Raw genomic sequence first — 23276 nt, forward strand, 5'->3', positions numbered from 1 at the left:
CCACAATTCTCTTACATTTTGCTGATTTTATGGAAAAAAAAAAAAAAGTAAAGATTTAAAAATATAAAATAAGTATCTTATTAAAGCTTGAAGAAACAAAAACTTGCCTTTAGCTATCCTACACCATGCTTATTTTGTGTTATTTAAAAGAATTCAGTTTATCAATTAAAAGACAAAATATATCAAAAGGCAGAATTTCTGGGAAAAAAAAATCCCAATTCAATCTAAGCTTCAAACTCAAAAATAACTTCCAGATTATTCAGATAACATTAAAATTTCAACTTTGTCTGCAGGCAGCTTAAAGAAAACGTTTTAGGTTTAAAAACTTATATTTAAGACATGACATGATTTAAAACTCTGAGAAGAGAACATAGGTGAAATATTTCCTAACGTAAACCATACTGTTTTCTTAGGTCAGTCTCCCAAGGCAATAAATATTAAAGTAAACAAATGGAATGTAATCAAACAGAAGCTTTTGCATAGTAAAAGAAACTAAACAAAAAGCTAACCTATTGGCTATGAAAAATACCTGCATATGATGTGACCGACAAAGACTTAATTTCCAAAATATATGAACAGCTCACATAACTAAATAAGAGCAACAAAAAAAACCTAATAGAAAAAACGGGCAGAAAATCTAAACAGACATTTCTCCGAACACATACAGATAGCTAATAATTGCTAATTATTAGAGAAATGCAAGTCAAAATTACAATGACCACCAGTCAGAATGGCCACCATTAAAAGTCTACAAACAAATAATGGAGATGGTGTGGAGAAAAGGAACCCTCCTACACTGTTGATGGGAATGTAAATTGGTGCATCCACTGTAGAAAACAGTATGGAAGTTGCTCAAAACACAAGAGCTGCCATATGACCCAGCAATCCCACTCCTGGAGATACAGCCAGACAAAACCATAATTCAAAAAGATGCACGCACCCCTATGTTCACAGCAGCACTATTCCCAACAGCCAAGACATGGAAACAACCTATATGTCCAATGACAGAACATGGTATATACACACAAAAGAATACTATTCAGCCATAAAGAAGATGGTGAAATGATGCCATATGCTGCAACATGGTGGACCTAGAGATATACTAAGTGAATTAAGTCAGAAAAAGAAACACAAATACCATATGATTTAACTTACATGTGGAATCTAAAATATGGCACAAATGAACTTATCTATGAAACAGACTCAAAGGCATAGAAAACAGAATTGTGGCTGCCAAAAAGGAAGAGAGCTAGGGGAGGAATGGACTAGGAATATGAGATTAGCAGATGCAAACTATTAACTAGAGAATGGATAACCAACAAGGTCCTATGAAAAAAACAGCACAGGGAACTACATTCAATATCCCATAATATCCCATAAAGGAAAGGAAGATGAAAAGGAATATATATATTTGTTGAATTTGTTACAATTTTATATATATATAAATGAATCACTTTGCTGTACAGAAATTAACACATTATGAATCAACTATACTTCAATAAAATAACACTGGAGTGGGTTGCCATTCCCTTCTCCAGGGGATCTTACCCACCCAGGAACTGAACCCACGTCTCCTGTGTTGGAGATGGATTCTTTACCAACTGAGCTATCAGGAAAGCCGATATATAAATGAATCACTTTGCTGTACTGCAGAAATTAACACATTATAAATCAATTATACTTGAATAAAGTAAAGATACATTACATATTTTATCTAAATCCCTTATTCACACCTTTTAGTTGAAAAGCTCTCCTGCTCAAGTGACACAAGATACTGAACATTTTTTTTTTTTAATGTGGATCATTTTTTAAAGTTTTGAATTTGTTACAATATTGCTTCCTTTTTTATGTTTTGGTTTTCTGGCCCCAAGGGATGTGGGATTTTAGCTCCCCAACTAGGGATCAAATTTGCACTCCCTGCACTGGAAGGTGAAGTTTTAACCACTGGACTGCCAGGGAAGTCCCTGAATATGTTAAGTAACACATAAAACCCCAAATGCATGCTTAGTCATTCAGTCATGTCCGACTCTTTGCAAACACATGGACTGTAGCCCACCAGGCTCCTCTGTCCATGGAATTTTCCAGGCAAGAATACTGGAGTGGGTTGCCATGCCCTCCTCCAGAAGACCTTCTCCAACACAGGAATCGAACCCAGGTCTCCCACATTGCAGGCAGATTCTTTACCATCTAAGCCATCAGGGAAGCCCCAAACCCCAACCTTTCACAAATCTTGAGAAAAAAGAACAAAGCTGGAGGCTTCACATTCCTTGATTTCAAACTATATCACAAAGCTATAGTAATCAAAACAGTATGCTACTGGCATAAAAATAGACACATAGATTAATGGAACAGAATAGAGAGCTCGAACTGAAGCATATATGGTAAATTAATTTATGACAAAGGAGGCAAGAATATACAATGGAAAAAGAACAGTCACTTTCCAACAAATGGTGCTGGGAAAACTGGACAATTACATGCAAACAAATGAAACTGGACCAGTCCTCACCCCATATACAAAAATTAACTCAAAATGAATTAAAGACTTGAACATTAAAACCTGGAAATATAAAACTCCTTTAAAAAATACACATACACACAAGCAGTAAGTTCTTGACATACGTCGTTGTGAGGATTTTTTACATCTGATACCAAAATAAATTCAAACACAAAGGTAACAAAAGCAAAAATAAACATCAAACTAAAAAGCCCCTGCACAGTAAAGGAAAATTATCAACAAGATGAAAAAGTAACCTACCAAGTGGGAGAAAATATTGCAAACCACATATATAAGGGGTTAGTATCCAAACTACAGAAAGAACACATACTAACTCAGCATCCAGAAAAAAAAAAAAAAAAAAATTGATTTAAAAATGGGTAGAGGACCTGAATAAATATCTTTCCAAGGAAGACATACAAAGGGCTAAGAGGTACATGAAAACATGCTCAACATCACTAATCATCAGAGAAACATACACAAATCAAAACAATGAGATATCATCTCATACCTATTAGAACAGTTATCATTAAAAAGGTAAGAAATAAGTATTAGCAAGAATGTGGAGAAAGGGAAACTTTTGATGCATTGCTGGTAGTTAAGTGAATTGGTACAATCACTATGGAAGACACTAAGTGGATTCTTCAAATTAAAAATAGAACCCAGCTAAAAATAGAAGCCAGTATGACCCAGCTATTCCACTTAAACTTATATGAAGGAAATGAAAATTCTAACTTGAAAAGATATAGGTAAATCCATGTTTACTGCAGCATTACTTTTAATACCAAGCAACCTAAGAGGCCATCAATGGATGAATGAATAAAGAAAATGTCATTACACACACATTCACACAGTTATTTAACCATTAAAAAAATGAAATTGTACTATTTGCATGTTGAGGGCAGTATGCCAAGTGAATTAAGCCAGACCAAAAAAAAAAAAAAACAAATACCATATGATCTCACTTATATGTGGACTCTAAAACAAAACAAAAAATGCTCATGGATACAAAGAAGAGATGGGGGTGGGTGGGATTGGGTGAAGGGTCAAAAGGTACAAACTTCCAGTTATAGAATAAATAAGCCATGGAATATAATGTATAGCATGGGGACTACAATTAAGAGTACATCTCATCACAAGAGAAAAAAATTGCCACTATGTGTGGCAATGAATGTCAATTACACCTATTAAGGTGATCATTTCACAATATACACAAATATAAAATCATTATGTCACACACCTAAAACTAATGTTCTGCTATACATTAATTATATTTCAATTTTAATAAAACTAGAACAAAAAGTATCATTAATATCCTTAGTAAAATTATAAACTGTGGAACTACATTCATAAAATAAGAACAGAATGCTATAAAAAATATTCAGAAAAAGAAGAGTGACAGAGGTCTTTATTTTGGAAATTGAAAAATAACATCAGAGACTATTTTTAATCCACAGAAGATTTCTCTGGGAGAAAATCTCCCAGAGTGTAGAAAACAAAGATAATGCGATGGAAAATAGAGAAACGATAAGAAAATTAGAAGTCTGACGCAGGAGGTCTAATACCTGAATGACAGAAGTTCCAGAAAGAATAAACAGTGAACATAAAGAAGAAACTGTTAAAGAAATAATTGTAATTCAAGAAAAATTCCCAGACCTGGAGGCATGAACTTCTAAATTTAGAGTCTAATATGAAGAACTGATCTCCTTAAAAGGAAATAAAACCAGTCAATCCTAAAGGAAGTCAACATGAATATTCACTGGAAGGACTGATGCTGAAGCTCCAACACTTTGTCCACCTAATGCCAAGAGCCAACTCATTAGAAAAGACCCTGATGCTGGGAAAGATTGAAGGCAAAGGTGAAGAGGGTGGCAGAGGATAAGATGGTTAGAAAGCATCACTGACTCAATGGACATGAACTTGAGCAAACTCCAGGAGATAGTGGAAGAGAGGGAAGTCTGGCATGCTGCAGTCCATAGGGTTGGAAAGAGTTGGACACAACTTAGCGACTAACAACAACAATAAATATGAAAAATTAAAACAGACCTATACAAAGGCATATCACTGTAAAATTTCAGACAATGGGCACCAGAAAAACCTCCTCCCTCCCCACTGCTAGAGAGGAAAACAAAACACCTGTATAAGAGATGCTGATCCTGCTAAGTCGCTTCAGTCGTGTCCTACTCTGTGCAACCCCATAGACAGCAGCCCACCAGGCTCCTCCATCCATGGGATTCTCCAGGCAAGAGTACTGGAGTGGGTTGCCATTGTCTTCTCCGGTATAAAAGATGAGGAATAAAAAAAAAAAAGTCTTCTGACTTCTACAACAAAATTCTGGAGTAGTTTTCAAATTAGAGTACCATGCCTAGCAATACCATTACTCAAGTATGAAAGTAAAATACAGAATTTCAGATGTGAAAAAAATTTACCTTCAAAATACCCTACCTTATATAAAGCCACTGAAGAATATGCTTTACCAAGTAAGATAATAAAGGAAGGCATAATATTATGTCCAAGTCCAGATTTTTTGAGGAAGATAAAACTCATAGAATAATCAATTTTGAAAAGAGATTTATAAACTGGCAAAGAGTCTGAAGTGGAATTAAGTGGCCATTATCAATTCCAGAGAAAACAAATATTGAATACTAGATAAACATACTACAAATCTACCTTATTTGAAACAAGGTGCTAAATTAACTTAGCACTTATTTGATGTTAAGTTCAGACACTAACACACAATTTATAAAAGATTAAAGAATTCCAAAAAAGTCCCATGAACAAGTAATAATTTCAAATACAATATGGATGGCATTTCAAATAAGTGGGAGAAAACAGCTTTTCAATAAATCATGTTGGCTATTTTGGGGACAGGGAGAGGAGCTACTTTCTATTTCCAAATAAATCCTTGATGGATTCAAACAGAGGAAATAAAGTCACAGAGGTCCTAGAAGAAATTAGGTAAATAGCATATAAACCTATTATGAGAAACAACTTTTAAATAAAATACAAAGTCAGTACCATAAAGGAAAAGCTTAGTAATAACTTTGACTAAACAAATACGTAAATCATTCCTTTGGCATGTGTGTGCATGCTCATACATGTCCAACTCTCTGTGACCCCATGGACTAGCCCAGTAGGCTCCTCTGTCCACGGAATTTTTCAAGCAAGAATATTGGGAGTAGGTTGCTATTTCATACTTCAGGGGATCTTCCTGACCCAGAGATCTTCCTGACCCTGTGTCTCCTGCATTGGCAAGTACATTCTTTAATACTTTGCCACCTGGGAAGCCTTCATTCCTTTGGGGCAGAGGGGAAAAAACAGAATCCTAAGTGCTATTTTAAGGCATAAAAAAAATTTATTATTTTATCCTCTATTCAATTTCATTAGTAAAACATATTCATAACTCTTAGCACAAAATCAGATACTTTTCTTCTTTCTGGGGAGGCATTAAGACCAGTCGGGCCACCTAAGAACATAAGGTATATAAATCTAAATCTAGAGAACCAATTAGGCTTTCATCAACTCTAGGCTGTCTATCAGGTTTTCAATGACTTATCTTTTTTGACAGTCTCCTTTTTCTGAACCCTTCCATAGCTCTTACCCTGATGTATCTTAACAAATAAAGATTTGGGGTCCAGAATTTCAGAAGCTTATCAATTACCTGCTTAATAACCTGGCTTTCCAAATTTTAGTTGATAAGCACAACTTATTTAAAAAAATACTGACTTAAGCCATTAAGTCATGGAAATCTCTGGCCTGTTTTCCACTGAAGACTGTGGCTAACTATTTTATATATCCAAAGAGCTCCAGTGTTTTATAAGGATATCCCATGACAATTAATTAAAAAGTAAGTGTTAAGTATAAACTGTATTTAACTGTAAGATTAGGAGGAAATAGGAGAAAGAAAACAGCAGAAAACTGAGACATGAAATGCTCTGTATGACAAATGAAAATTCTCACTGAATTTACCAACATCTCATTAGTGAAAAATGACACTATATTACTTGATAATTAACACAGAAATACAACGATAATGGCTGTTTAAAATAATCTCCATCTGGAAACACACCTTTTATCTCTAATATCAAAGTATAATTAAATATAAATTGCTATATGGTAATAAAGCCTTTAAGAAAAATATTAAGATCTAAAATGTTACTGAATAAAATAAGCAAAGTGGAATGACTTCATAACTTAAATGCAAGAGCAGTTGGCAAATACATACTTTTGTGAAAAGCCAAAACTAACCCCCATAGGGAAATTATATTACTGTATGCTCCAACATGTTTATCATACACATTCAAAATATTACTTCCATACTTTGTTTTTATCTACAACTGAAAACCGGTCCAAGGATTATTCTAGAACAGCTTTTAAATTTCAGACACACCATATCTGATAAACTATTCAGCTAAACTAAATTAAATTCCACCACAGTAATCTTTTTTGACAGATGTTGCATACTTCATGGTAAACAGATTTGTAACTTATCCTATAAATCTATAGGGCTGTGTATAAACTGATAAAAACATTCTTAATATACATTTTTATAAAGATAAGACCGTCACATGTGCCATTTAGTGAAGAATCCTATCAACAGAGAATGTTCCAAATCACAAATGGAAAGGGTTATTTAATAAACAACCATCAGATTTAAAATGCTGAATAGCATTTGATTTGTGTCCACTAGGGGAAAGAAAGGAAGACAAAGACAAATCCTTCCCCCTAGCCCTAAAAAAGATCAAATATCAAATAACTAAATTAATTAGAAGCAGAGATAGGCCAGCGTAAACTAGTAAATGGAGTGATTTGTCATAATTAGTATACGATGGAAAAGAGTCTACTTAAAGATATTTTAGAGAGCTATCAGGGTTCAGTGAAACTTCAATCCAAATTACTTCTCTGACTTTTCTGTATACAAATTATGTCCATGTTATTCTAATTACTCTGTATCTTTCTTCAAAATGCCTATCCTAATTATAATCTTATCTGTTTCTTCCTCTGGATTTTAAGCTCTGAGGCTGTGTTCTCTACTTTCTATCCAGTGCCTGGCACTCATTCACATCTGTAATATTTTCTTCTTTCAAAAATTGTCATAGTTAAACTGCTCTTAACTAATTATATCATAATCTGTATCATATGCATTTATCCTCCTCAGAAAGAAGAGGACTACCCTGAACACTACTTTTTAAAAAGTTCTGCACATCCTTTAAATGACAAAATTACAGAAATAGCAAACAGATGAGTGGTTGCCACAAGAGGTGAGAAGGAAGTCAGTATGGGTATAAAAGAGCAATCTGAGGAATCTGTGTGGTGTCAGAAATGTTCTGTATCTGAATGTATCAACATCAATAGGGTGGTTGTGGTATTTTACTATGGTTCACAAAATGTTACCATTGAAGGAAATTGTAAAGGGCACAGAAGATTTCTTCATTAATTCTTACGCCAGAATTATTGAGAGGAGCTCTGAAAATTACAGGTGCTGAGATATGCCCCTTCCCATTCTGAGAATGCTTTAATTTTTTAGGGGTTGGACCTGAGAACCTATAAACCAGATTCTCAAGTCTTGATCCCAGAGATTGTGATTCAGAAGGTTTGTGGTAAAGCCAGAAAAATCCATTCTTAAGTTTAAGTTATTGGTGTTTTTTTAAGTTCTCCAGATGATTCTGATATACAGCTAGGCTTAAAAACCTCTGAACTAGAGAACAGTAATTTTTTCTATATACTGTTTGGATGTAAACAATAGCTAGTTTGGTCATTATCATGGATTCCAAGTCCCTGGTGTCTGACTGAAGATATTTGCTGTATTTATAAAAGCCCAACTTAGATGCTTAACGTTATTTTCAGTCATATTTCTAACCTATTAAAGCAGTTCTAAAAACATGAAGAAGCCTAGGCCCCTGGACTGAGTCCTACTGGCCCCCATACTCTCCAGTACCACCCCCCAAACCTTAGAATCTGAGATATCATTGTTGCACTAAGAATAACTGTTTATTCACATGAAGCTCTGTACTTTATGCTTGTCCTCTACCCTGTTAATTCACTGCATACTAAAAATATTAAATCACTCATTTTTCAATCCATTACCCTAGCAGGCTATAACTATGTGCCTAAAAAAATTTTGTGACCTGATGCAATGGTTCTCAATCTTGGATGTCCTTTGGAATAATCACCCTAACTAGAACAGTAACGTAGCCCTATTTAGTATAACACAGAAGTCCTACATAGCATAACACAGAAAACTGGTTTCAGAAAGTTTGTGGTGGCTTCAGGGAATCTATATTTGTAAGATAAAAAACAAAACTCTACAGATTCTGGACAAAAAATTAAACACTGACTCATGGTTTTTTCCATCTTTATCCTCTGGCTCAAATGATACACTAACGACAAATTAGTCTAAATCGGCTATTTCTAAAAATATCAATTGCTCACAATGAAAAAGAAAGAATTTATAACCAGGGTCAAGACAATGAATGTCAGAGAGCTATTAGCTCAGAATCTTGCATTAAGTAAGACCTATGCTGCTTAATGTTTCTGAACCTTCAGTTTCTCAGCTATAAAGAGGGAGCTACAAAACAAAGGAGTTGTATTGAATCAGTGTTTCGTAAAACTGGGTTTCCAGAGTCAGTCATATGGTTCCACAGAGTCAGGAGGAAAGCCGAACAGAAGTGCAAGCAAAACAAAGTGAAAGGGGGCTCTTCCTTTATCTGCTTGTGCATATACATAAATATGTATACTTACATCGATAATGCATTTCATGACTAATGTATTTCATGACTAATGACTGTTAGGAATTTCCATGTATTCCTTAAGGGAACTAGATTGGGAACCAGATTCTTAAAATTTTATCAGTATGTCTGCTTGCTATAATAAAGTACTAAATAAGGTCAAAACTTCAACTCCCAAAGGAAAAGACCCATGTTCACACTGTAATTCTAACTCTGAATAACCACTTCAATGACAACCCACTAAAATAAGGCAAGCAAGAATGGATGACTTAGTGAAAACCATAGGCTCTAAAGAAAAACTTTGGTGTGCATACAATTCCTAAGAGGCAAACATTAACATAGTAAGTTTTTAAACATTTAAGGAGCATTTACTGTTTGACTTCATCTGTGGTCAAGGGGCACTGCTATTTTTCAATTTCTAATACATAAAATCAGTTTCTAATAAGTTATGCAAGTTTCACAATTTTTCCCCAACAATTTCCTCACACAACAGAGAAAATTTCAACTGAAATTCTCCATAACTTTTCCATGTTTCAACATTTTAGGATGTTACAGGAGTTTACTATGAGAATTCAAATATATAATTAAATAGAATAAATTCAATTAACTGAAATAATTACCAAATGTGGTCTTTTCAACAGCATTTCCAATTTACTAAGGACTGATTCCTTAAGTGAACTCATGTTGAAAACCATTCTAAAACTGGTCATCACTCTTTTCTCCCTATGTAATGGTGTAATAGTGTTCTTTTAAAAGGTAACTCTCTGACAATCATAATACTGCCTTCAAGTAATTTTCAAAAATCATGCTTTCCCACACATATGGAAATAAAAAGGATCTGAAGCATCCCAGAATTCAAACAAAAGTTAGGATTTTTAATAAATCACTATGACATTTCCTTTTTCTACTATAGCACAGAGAAATACAATAGAAATCCAATTAACTGGAATCTTGGTAACTGTAACTTTACAATAAATGAAAGTTTATAGGAATTTAAAAGTAGAAAGTATAAATTAAATCAGTATTCTTACTTAATGCTGATACATTGATGGATGCGACAAAAAGTCTCAAATATGAAGAGACGGGCATTTTCAATGAAATCCTCAAGACAAGCCACCAAGAAGAAATCATTCACTAGTACCTATATGAATAAAATATAAGAGGAAAAAATTATAAGTGCCGATGAGCAATTTTAAAAATTTGTCTCAAATACGTTCTTTGTTCTTTACTCATTATTCCTTTCACTACAACTCTCTCATCTAATATCACAGGTTCTACTTCATAGTACTTTTTAGAACATTATATTCAAGTCTCTAAAAATGCAAATAAGAAGAAAATGAATGCTACAAGAAAAAGAGCTAAAACCTACGTTTCCTTGTTCCACTGATGACCTGAACAACCTTACAACAAAGCAGCTTTGTCCTGTCATTAATCTATAGAAATGCTCTGTAGATAACGTATTTCCAGCTTTTTAACGTAGATATGGACTAAAGATATGCATACTTCTGTGATAATAAGTAGACTGGAAAGCCACAGGAGAAAAAAATTCAAAGGGTGACATCTATTTCACAGATGTATCATAATTAAAAGACAATATTTTAACTTCAAGAACAGCAACCAAGTGCCCCACTGCCTGGCATGGCCTAGATACTTAGTATTACAATAAACACCAATATTTAATAATGTCGCATTTGATTGCATGTACACAAGTTGTTACAAACTTTGTTCAATGTTTGAAAATCATCTCTAAAGGCATACTTACTTACAGATTTGGTAAATGCATTTAACAAGTAATTCTTAGTTTTTCAAAACTTGAAAACTAACTTACTAAGAAAAAAGACTGTAAGCCCAAGTTTTTCAGATGCTCTGACAGTACCTTAGTTTCTGCCAGCTAACAGAAGACACTAGTTTAAAAATTCACTCTTAGCTTGACTGATTTATAGCAAATGTTAAAATACAATCGTAAGAAAAATTTCAAATTAGGCCTGCTTATGTAACAAGCTGGAACCACAACTGTGATGTAAAACTTGATATTATCTTGCTTATACAAATAAAGCATTTCACATATTTTTATTCATTCAGGATAAGACATGAAATTATGTGTGAATTTATAAAGCCCTTAATGTTTTAACCAACTGTTAACAAAAGGGGTAGACACATGGTAATAACATTAAAAATGTCTTTGACCCAACACATTTCTAGACAGTCTGCCATTTTAAGATTAATAAACATTTCTGACATAATTAATAAAACTGTTAGGTTAATTCTTATAATACCCCCAAATTAAAGAATTATTAATCTGTAAGCAAAAATTTATACTTACTGATTCACATTCCCTTAGCTTTTTCTGAGCCCCATCAAAGTCAAAATTAACATATAAGCATTCAACAAATTCTGTAATTGGGTCTTTATACGTGTATGACTCCTGTAAAATTAAGTCAAAGGTTAAGCTGGATTTGATTCAACACCGTTTAGTAGTAGACTGCCCCCAATCTTCCTATTTTCTCCTCCCTTACCATTAGTTTCTAACAAATTACCAAGTACTACCTTCTCAAAGCAATTGCTTACATTCTAATTCAAGGCCACACCTTAACATTATGATGCCTTCTAAACCAAGTTCTCTAAATGGTCATCCTAGAACCATTCCAAAAGCTTTCAGATTCTTCTTCTGCCAAAAGTCTCCCTTAGTCAATGAACAGTGATGAACTTCTCCAAGTAACAGTGTATTCATATTTTGATGAATAAAACTGCCTTTATCTAAATTATTCTTAGATAAAATAAATATTTAAGTTTTTTTTGAACCCACAGTTAGTTATTGTTGAGAAATTCACTTAAAACCAAGCAGTAGTGCTACAGCTTTAGCACAACATGGGTACTATTAAAATTATGTAAAGATTAACTACTCTGGTATTATGTAGGTAGTGTCCTTCAAAAAAGAATCCAGGCTCCAGATCTCCTTTACTCTTTGCAGTAAGAGCAACACTAATACACAACGTATATTAAGTATCCAACTAGCAGGGAGCAGTATTCACTCATGCTACATCTACCATAAATATATCTTGAACTGAAAGGCAGCATGTGCTCATTTGGGGCTCTTTTCTTTTCATGTATACTTTCCTCCTACTTTTTAAAAGATTTTTAGCCTGATAGCTAAATTGATAGCTCAGTTGGTAAAGAATCCGCCTGCAATGCAGGAGACCCCTGGGTTGGAAAGATCCCCTGAAGAATTGAAAGGTGACCCACTCCAGTATTCTGGCCTGGAGAATTCCATGGACTGTATAGGCCATGGGGTTGAGAAGAGTCGGAGACGACTGAGCGACTTTCACTCTTTTCACTGTAAGATCTAAGAGTCCTACTTCTTCAAGAAAAAGAGGTTAAAGTTAGGCATATTTTAAAAATCAATACAGATTTTACTTTTTACCTGCTGAATAACTTTGACCAGATCTTTCAGCACCTGCCGGCGTTTTCGAACATCTTTGTTGGTTATGACTGCTGTGGTCAAATAGCGGAGAATATGTGGACACATCGTTTGAATTGCATTAAGATACCTAAATAAAAACATGCAATTTACTTAATAACTTACCAAGTTTCTCTAGATCTATAATCATCTGTGATTTAAAGAAAACACTTGAGCAGCCCATCAGACAGCACTGTTTCAGTAACCAAGGATTGTAAAAAATTACCAATGAGTATTATTAGGGCCATCTTCACCAAGAAAAAGTTTAAATGGTAAGAATGCTAGCTGGTATTTCTCAATTTGGAGTGAGATGAGAGACTCACTTAAGAGGTAAATATTACCTCTATTACCACTGCTGAGTAAAAGGATTTTGAAAGGCTCTTATATAAGCCATCAGTCTGTTTCAAAAGATTTCATTTACCTGTAAGAACAAATGTATGAAAAGCTATGTGCAAAACACTCCTCATAATTAAGAGAATCAGGCGCTTACACAAACTGAATTAAAACCAATTAATTTCAGCGGATGGAAGACTGGAAACTATTCTGATGACCAGCAGCTGACCACCCTGGTCATTCGGTATTTATCCTGTATTTCTTCTGCTCAATTTCCTTTTACAGCTCCCTAATTTTTATCCAGTAAGAACCTCTGAGCACCAGGTTGGAAATATTTGTCAATAAAGTCCATTTCTCTTAGTTCAATCTTCAAGCTCCAAGGTACCCATCCAGCTCTATCTCCCAGCACACCACTGACTGCCTCCTGCCTTCCTCACTTCTTAAAGCTCACTCCACTGCTCTCCCAAACACATCCCTCTGAAAGTCTAAATTCTAGCCATTCTTCAAGGTCCAGCAGAGAAACCTGATCTCCCAAGTTCTCCCAGATTGTAATGTTAATAAATCTCTATACTTTGTCATATTGTAGATACCCCATAAAATGTTTGAACTCATCAGAGGACCCTACAATCTGATAATAACCTAACATTTAGATAAAATCTAGTTCCACTTAGTCCTCTTTAAATTCCCTCTAAACAAGGCAAGCTATACAAATAATCAACATTAACTCAAGAACAAAACAATTTCTAAGAAAAGATAACTAAATAAATCAGCTAAAAGCTTCATTATCTGAAAAATTAAGTATGAGTTTCAGGCAGAAAATTTTAAATGCAATGTTGTTGTTCAGTACAAGTGACTGCCTCAATACTCTTACCAGAGACATGGTGTATAGGAGAGCATGATTGGTTTTCTTAATCAGATTTGAAGTAGGTAGTTTTAGTAGACATTTATGGAACTCATTCATAGATTTATTCATACAAGATTAAAGTTTATTTTATATGATGGTAACCCACCCCCTTTACTTATCCTTTCTCTGTATTATTGCATCATGTATAATTTCACTGTTTTTATTGGAAAATGATGTCCTTAAGAAATCATCTCTCTCTGTGAGTATACAGCTGGGTTAGAAAATTATTGTGAAGGACCAGATAATGAATATTTTAGGTTTTGCAGGTCAAGAAGCAAGTCTCAGAATATTAATCAGGTACCTATATAAAAATAAAACAAATTTCTAAAATATTCTATTATAAAAACTCAAAATATAATAGCTGACTACAAATATTCATAATTCAAGTCTACTAATAAAAATAGTAAAATTCCCTTAATAGGGTAACTTTGCTTATTGGGTTCAAATTTAGAGATCCCTATTAAAATTTATTACAAACGTTTGTTAATGCTAATCTGTAACGAGATTTTACATATTTAACCCGACAATGATTTTTTAATGTATGCAGGTACTACCAAACATTGGTATCAATGATAAGACTTTAATTTAGCGTATATATCACTTGGGGAAGGCTTTTTAAGAATTCTGTTAAGATCTTTTGATATTGCCTTTTAGCTATCATTACATTGCAAATAAATCACTTCTATTTCAATTGCACAGTTAGATGGATTTTCATACACAGAAATTTCCTTTGTACTTACAATGAGATCTAAAACTTTTTTGAAATGTAACTTGAGCTTAAAAAATGTATCTGCTACAAATCTGTGTGGGAATGAAGGTCTCATTTCTTCTTTAAACTTTTGAAAGAACAGGAAAGGTTAAAGCAGCTAGACATTACTTAGGATTCATACTATGTTATTCATCATCAAATGCCTGCTGCAGTGTAAGCCTGCATATAAGTACTGTTCAGATTTATAATTTTAGGTTGAACTAAGAAACATTAAGTCTATAGCAAAACATAACTTCCAGAGCCATCCAGGGCTTGCTCATAGTGGTTGAGGGCAATTTTTTGTTTAAGAAAATTTCCACCTTACTCCAACCTAGAAAAAGTCACAATAAAACTTTGCCACTGCAAAGCCATTTTATCATTGTGGTACTAGGGAAAGTCAAGATGTTCTATCGATCAAACAAAAATTCAGGGACCATGAACAGTTAAGCCCACAACAGAAAATGAAGTTGACTGTTGACGCTAATGATTTAATAATACACCATGGATTCACGAATCTTCCACAAAATACATGGAAATGTTTAGTGCAATGGATAACTATAGGCTTTCAACACCTCACATTTTCACAAGCTTTGTAAATTTGTCCAATAATAACCAATTTTTTCCCCCACATATATCTGCCACCAATATTTTTAACACAGTTAGCAGGTAACTTCAGGTTGTACTAAATTAATGTTTTCTTAACTCTGAAAATATTTTCAACTGTAGTTGTTCCATAAACTATTCATAAAGGCATGTTCTTCAGACACTTCAAATCCAACAGTGATTCCTCAAACCAACTAGCCATATTGATAAATATCTATCAACAAAATCTAAGAAATCACTAAAAAATCATATGCTTTATTTTTTAATTGACTATTGATGTGCTCCCAATATCTTCAATTCTGAGGAACAGCTCTCAGTAGAAGGCTGTAAGTTTTAAACCAATTTTTTTTTTCTGGACAGATTTTTTTGGCTGCTGCAACTGAACATAACTAGTAAAATGGCTTTCCTTACTTGGTTAACAAAAGAGCTGTTCAGAAACATACTTTAGTTGTAGCCTCATTTTCCTTAATTTTGTGAGGAAACTCTGCTGCAGTATTGTTTTAAATTTCCTAATTTTTCTGAGAGCTGCTCTGTTATCAGTTGGGAATACTGTAATGAGAGCTTACGGCCTAGTTATATGGATGAACACTGTACACTTTCAGCACATCTACACGGTCAGTTCAATGCTTTGCTTTCTAATTTGAAACAAAATATTTCCACTGTATTGTGCCTTAAAATTTAAGCACATCTGAAATCCACTTTTCTCCTGTCGACATGATGAGTATGCACCGGTAAAATGTTGCCGTGTAGTGATATACCTGACACTTGAAAAGGGCCAGGCGCTAGGACAGCATCACTGGGATTCAAGGAGCACTGAGCAGCAGTGAAGCCAGGCGAGTGCAACAACGTATGACCACCTCTGTCACAACAATTCCACTCTGCCGTTACTGTCCGAAAGCAGATACAGGTCATCTCTGTATCTCTCTATATCCATCTATCTCTACACATGCACAGATCACATAGATCAATATAGATCAATGAATGTGTGTTCCAATAAAAATTTATGGACATTAAAACTCTAATTTCATAATTTTCATATCACAAAATATTATTTTTTTCCCTAACCATTTAAAATGCAAAAGTCATTCTCAGATTGCAGGCCACGAGAAAAAAAGCAATGGGCCACAATCTTTAGCTCGTGGTCCATAGCTTTTGGTATACAGCATTACCACAGCAGACTTCCAAACAAAGCAGGGAATTCCTACCTGCTAGGAAAGAAGTGATCCTGTCTATGTCTGGGTGTAAGTTATCTATACTGATCAGTACAAAAAGGAAGGGAGTGAGGATTAAGGGTGATTCTGGGCAAGTCATCTTAGTTTATACTCCTGTAGGATCAGTAATCATATGATTTAGTTCAAATATAAAAAAGCCATAGATATCGCTGTTTAATAGCCTGCCAGTAACCACTGTGCTCTTCTGTTTTACTTCTCTATCATTCACCTCCTTTCTTATCAATCAAAATTTAAAAGTCAAATCAATTTTCATCTTCTTCTAACTTCTCCAGGTCTCACTGGTATCATAAATTGCACATCTATATGTAGTTAAATATGTTCTTAAGCTACTTGTGTTATTTGTTTGAATTATAAACTATGTAAGAAAGGAGCCTATACCTTCTCTATTTTTGAAATCTAACTTAAAACTATTTTTCCTTTAAATAAGAGGTTCAGTATTTATTGTGCTCTGAAGTGCAATTTCAGGATGGTCAAATAAGAAAGTTTATTCTTTTTCTAGCACAACCGTGTTCTAATTGTATAATTTTATGGAAGTATTCTTACAGTATTTTTTGATTGTAAGTCAGAACGTTTAGTAATCAAAGGATAAGACAAAATAAACCACCAAATAAAATTCTCCTCTCAAACATGCTTATAATCTAGTTAGAGTGATAAGGCAATTTTAAGTTTTTTTTTAGAAAGACATTAATTAAACCAAGTATAAGGCAGGCACAATATACAGGACCTATGTAGGAAGTAAACCTGAGCTGGATCTTGAAAAACAGGCAGGCTTTGAATTGGTACAAAAAAGAAGAAAAGGGTATTTCCAGAAAGGCTAAACTTATTATAACTGCAGAGGATGGATTTTTAGAGATCATCCTAAGCTAAAGCAAGTAAAATACTTGCATAAAAAAGTTTTCTTGTCAGGAACAATTAGGAAGTTTCAGAAAAATAATGGCAGATGGTAAGTGAGGACAAATTCTGGACACAATCTAGTTGACTGTTAACAGTAAAACCTGAAATTTCTTAGGAAATATACTTTTTTTATTTAGAAAACTAATCAAACATTCTTTTGCTAACTGGACTTTAAATCTTTTTTTACAAATGGAGAGTAATGAGAGCATTGTATTACATATGCATTCTTCTTACTAATAGCATCTACGTTTGGTGGCAAAGCCTCATCTCTAATAACCTACGAACACTGTTCCAGCTTACACTTGATATCTTATATATTATATTACATTTAAAAGTTCAAAAAAAAAAAAAAATAAAAAATAAAAGTTCAACATTTTTCAAACGTGTAAATCATCTCCATTTTAGATTCAGAATAAATTATGGCAGAAATGATAATGTAAATGATGTGAGAGACTCAACCAGCACTGGCATTGAAACTTTCACTTCAAGGACAAAAGTATAAATCATCATCACAGCACTTTTTGTATTTGAAAAAAGCCTGAAATCACAATCTATATAAACTCAATGAACCACATTAAACTGTATTCCTGTGAATACTGGAGTGGGTTGCCATTTCCTTCTCCAGGGGATCTTCCTGACCCAGGGATCGAACCCAGGTCTCCCACATTGCAGGCAGACACTTTAACCTCTGCACCACCAAGGAAGCCCTTATTCCTGTGCTATTAGAAATTAGAAACAGAAAAATATGATACTTTCTCCATTAATACCTACTATATATCAATGACAATTGAAAAAGACACACTGACTGTAGAGACACAAATGCAAATTACACACTACTTACTAAAACCTACTCAAAGAATATGCAGTCTAGGAAAATGAATGAAACAATAATCTGTCAAGCCAACTGGGAGTTTTCTCACATGAAAAAGTTATAATCAGGCAAAAATGGGAATATGTCATTAAGACATTACTAATAAGGAAGAAAATATGATGGCAACCTGACCCTATGGCAAGTGAAGATGATAAGCACCGTATTTTAGAGAAATTTTAAAGTTGTAATACTGAGTTGGGAGGATGAAAATGTTTAACATTTACTAATACATTGCTAATTTTACTTTCACTGACTTTGTTTTTCTGTACTTTTAATCAAGGTTTTAAAAGTTGAACAAGTATTCAAGGCTATTAACTAATTTCTGAGTGCTGCTGTGGCAGGTATTTCATAATTATCAATACTTAATCTCTTTGATTCAGTTATTTATAAAACTTTTAATAATGCCCAGTTTTACTGTATTTTTGTCCAGGAAGCACACGCTATGAAATTTCTAGTTTTTAAAAACTTATTCAGAGAATTTTTAATGGCATAAGGTCTTTTTTATACATGAAACCATGGAAATACAAATGAAAGCATTAAGCCCACTTACAGAATATAGCTTCATAATTAACTGTCTTAATTCTAAGTTGTTATTTTAATTATATTTCTATAACCATGAACCTTTATCTTACTTTAAAATTTAAAAAACAAATCTATTTTTTGCATTGTTTTCCTTTATAAGTTTGATTTTTTATCTTCAGCAAAGCTTTCTGCTATCTCAACTACTACCTTTATATTTCTAGTACTTATAATAAATGATTCTACTAAGGAATTAAATATAGTTTTAATTATATAAAAGCCATAAGGTTGTCAGGAATGAATCTATACTATTTCCCCTTGATCTGTATTATAGAATTTTTAGTGGGTTTCAATAGTTTTACTTTTCTTGTTTACTTTATTTAAACTGTTTTTAAAATCAGCTCAATAATATTCGTCTCTGGATACACATGTAACTATAAAAACTATAGGAGAGTGAGTCTACCCATAAGTAGTAGCGTGGAAGGCCAATTCACCGGTAAGTAGTAGTGTGGAAGGCCAATTCACCCGTAAGGAGTAGTGTGGAAGGCCAATTCACCCGTAAGTAGTAGCGTGGAAGGCCAATTCACCCGTAAGTAGTAGCGTGGAAGGCCAATTCACCCGTAAGTAGTAGTGTGGAAGGCCAATTCACCCGTAAGTAGTAGTGTGGAAGGCCAATTCACCCGTAAGTAGTAGTGTGGAAGGCCAATTCACCCATAAGTAGTAGCGTGGAAGGCCAATTCACCCGTAAGGAGTAGCGTGGAAGGCCAATACCTAGGGATCCCTATGACTTTGTACAAGAAAACCTGTCCTTATAACCCACCTGCTAGGTATCAAGATTAGAGCCAGATATTACAGTATCCAATGTCTGAATAAAACTTGCTCATTTAGGGAAGGTTCATACTTCCACTCATGACTTTAGAGATATTAATAAATTCATAAGACAATCTTACAGGTTTATCATTCAGAAGGGAGGCAAAATACTACATGACAATTTTATTTTTAATCTCTCCTCATTTGAATGCATGACTGATTAATCTCCATAAATACTGAGAACTATATCCTTAATTTTTGAATTTGAAATTCTTACAAAACATCTTTTTTCATAAGATGCATGGATAGTTTAAAATTAAAGATAGGTAGTACTCATCAATTTAGTAAGAGAAAACTATCATTATCAGGAAGACTTGAGAACTTGATAAAAAATATTTAAATCAACACTAGGGACCGGGAAAGAAAGAAGATGGGAGCAAATGGAGAGGCAGTGATCTGAAACAGAATCATAAAAAGAGAAGTACAGAAAAAACCAAATCTTGGAAAAGCCCACTCAAATATTTAGGGTGACATACACACCAAAACATGTTCCTGACCTGGATCCTGGATAGACCTAGCGACAAAAATATTGTGGAAATGGATATGTTAATCTGATCGTGCTATTAAACATTCTAGTCACATAAATTAATATTCTATCCTGATTCCAAGTATTCATAAAGAAATCTTCTGTACTCTGTAACTTCCTATATAAATATTAAACCTATAGGGTCAGAACAATCTGGTCAATGTTTCATGTTCTTAGTTCCTCTTAGCACTTCTCATAGCAAATGATGGCATGTTGGTTTTATACATCAGTTTTTTTGAGGTTGGTTCAGCTTTTTTCTTTGCAAATAAATGCCTAAAATACTACCAAATAAAGTTGTGGGCTTCCTATATCAAAAGTCAGAAAAAAATATAACATCCTTGTACGATCTTACTTTAGTACACAGTGACTTTCCTTTTTTAACCTTTTCTAAGAGCTTATTTAATGCAACAAATGTACTATAACTTTCTAGATTACAATCTATTATTACATACAGCAAAGTGTATCCAACTATAAAATTCTGGGGGCTTCCCTGGTGCATCAGCTGGTAAAGAATCTGCCTGCAATGCAGAAGACCTGGGTTTGATCCCTGGGTTGGGAAGATCCCCTGGAGAAGGGAAAGGCTACTCATTCCAGTATCTGGCCTGGAGAACTCCATGGACTGTATAGTTCCTAGGGTTGCAAAGAGTCGGACAAGACTGAGCAACCTTCAATTTCCTACAAAGAGGGTTTCTTTAAGGAGGAACAGCAGCTCAGATAGAAACAAGCTTTTATGCCCGCTTTAGCGACTATTGTGAATCTAGATGGCATACCTGAATGCTATAATCTCTAATAAAATAAATAACTGTAAACCATGTAAGTTATAAAAAATTTTCTCTTTTGTAATTTACATTTAAAATTTAATGCTGGAATCATACTCTGTCTTCTACCTCACTTAATGCCATGTAGTTTTTGCTTTTTCAAGGAAAGATCAAAATAATTTCCTGTTACAAAAACTTCCTTGCCTGTGTTCAGTTTTAACAAACTGGACTAGTGTATCATGATACAAAGGCTTCCCTTGTGGCTCAGCTGGTAAAGAATCCGCCTGCAATGCAGGAGACCTGGGTTTGATCCCCGGGTTTGGAAGATCACCTGGAGAAGGGAAAATCTACCCACTCCAGTATTATGGGCTGGAGAATTCCATGGACTGTATAGTCTATGGGGTCACAAAGAGTCGGACACAACTGAGTAACTTTCACTATCATGCAAATACTGACTAAATACACTAACACTGAACTTAAGTTATAATATTAATACAGAAAATAGGCCAAGCAGATTTCTGATAAAAGTGCTTCTATTTGCCAGATTTAGGGGAATATTTAGCATTTAATGCAGAAAACACAATTTATACCATTTAAAACTGGCTCCCTGTTTCTACATTTAAAAATTACTGGCACTTCTTGGTTGGCAAATATTTTTCATCTTTATCACCACCAATAACAATTTCTCTTAAATTTAAAGTTTAGATGTTCATGTTAACAACTTAACTGAAGAACTCAAATATTTCAGTCTTAAAAATCTTAATAAACTGAGCATTTAGAGAACATGGTTACTAACGTGATCAGTTTAGATGATTATATTTCATCAACTTATGCAAAAATATTGCTAGAGTACTACTGCCTTAATTTTAAAACTTAGAAAATCACACAAAAAATACAGGTTGTTCAATATTCACTGATTTTATATTAAAAGGGTATTACACCATAAATTCCTAAACTATACTTCTGTAAAGTAAATACACATTTTAGAAAAAAATTAAAATTTTAATTTGACAGACAACAATAAGCAGAAATCAAGTGAAACGTATTAGGATCTCTATCTTAATTTAGGTTAAAAATAACAGAAATATGGCTCAAAGTATTTACGTGTGATTTAGCCAACAATGCAGTTAGTAAGTCATACCTAGAAACAAAAGTTAATGAAATCTTGGGTTAAATTAATAAAAGTATATGCACTGGTCACCGAAGCTAATACTGCCACTGCTTTCTATAAAGCTTAGATATTCTAGAATAAGCTTTCCATTTTAAACATCCAGATTTTTTAAAGGCTATGGATAAACTGGTGGTTATCTAAGAACAGCAGCCATAATACTAAAGAACGTAACCAACTACATTACTTGATAAAACCAGATATATTTAGCTTGAAGGAAAGAAAAATAAGGAAAATTATCTTCAGGTATCTGAAATATTTTCATAAAGTAAGTCTTGTTTTCTGTTGCTCCAACCAAAATATTAAGAAATAACAGGCAGAAGATTCAGAGGCATTTATCTCAAATGGAAGAATAAATTTTAAAAATGACTTCTACCTAATGATAGAACAGTATAGTTCACAAAGCAGTGTACTTCTTGTTACCAAAAGCTGGATGATAGAGCAAAGATGATATAAAAGGGATTCTTGGGATGTATTATCTTCCTTCCAAATAATACAGCCTAAAAGCCTTCTAATTCTGAAACTTTCATGGAAGTATGAATTACCTGGATTCTTGTTACATAGAAGATTCTATTCAGGTCTTCTAGGATAAGGCCTGAGATTCTGCAAAATACTGATGCTGGTGGCCCAGGGACCACACTTAAAGAGCACTTTAAAGGGCTCAGAATGTACTTTTATCAAATAATTTACTTAAGAGTTATATGTAAGCTTTTTCCATGAACAAGCACATCTACCACATGAAGAAGGGAAAAAAACGTGAAAACAAATTTAAATGTTAGAAGTACATTTTAAATTCTAAAAATTCCATTTGATTTCATATAATTAAAGTGAAAATTATACAGTGGGGACTTCCCTGGTGGTCCAGTGGCTAAGACTGTGGCTCCGATGCAGGGGGCCCAGTTCAATCCCTGGTTGGGGAGCTGGATCCCACATGCCACAACTAAAAGCTCCCCCATGCCACAACAAAGACACAGTTCAGCCAAATAAATAAACAAATAAATATTTTTTAAAAATACAGTGAAATAACTTACTGTGGCTGGTAAAGGAAGAGATCAATAATGTTATCGCGCCCTTTGGGGTGATTAAAGAAAACAAACAGAGACCAATGAATGAGCCACGTCCGCTGCTGAAGAGACTGAAGTGGAGAACTCACAGACTAAAGGATTAAAAA

General features: G+C 33.9%; 1 protein-coding gene across 1 annotated transcript in view; it reads right to left on the minus strand.

Moving 5' to 3' along the window:
- Window positions 1–23276, minus strand: part of LOC120860679 (eukaryotic translation initiation factor 3 subunit E) — a 48139-nt gene that overhangs the window by 5800 nt on the left and 19063 nt on the right. Inside the window, exons 7-10 of the mRNA XM_040236430.1 lie at window positions 23137–23261; window positions 12644–12770; window positions 11546–11647; window positions 10254–10363 (exon numbers count right to left, since the gene is read on the minus strand). Of these exons, the coding sequence (XP_040092364.1) occupies window positions 10254–10363; window positions 11546–11647; window positions 12644–12770; window positions 23137–23261 (464 nt within the window). The remainder of the gene's footprint in view (window positions 1–10253; window positions 10364–11545; window positions 11648–12643; window positions 12771–23136; window positions 23262–23276) is intronic.

This window comes from Oryx dammah, unplaced genomic scaffold, assembly GCF_014754425.2.
Source record: "Oryx dammah isolate SB20612 unplaced genomic scaffold, SCBI_Odam_1.1 HiC_scaffold_11163, whole genome shotgun sequence".
NCBI lineage: Eukaryota > Metazoa > Chordata > Mammalia > Artiodactyla > Bovidae > Oryx > Oryx dammah.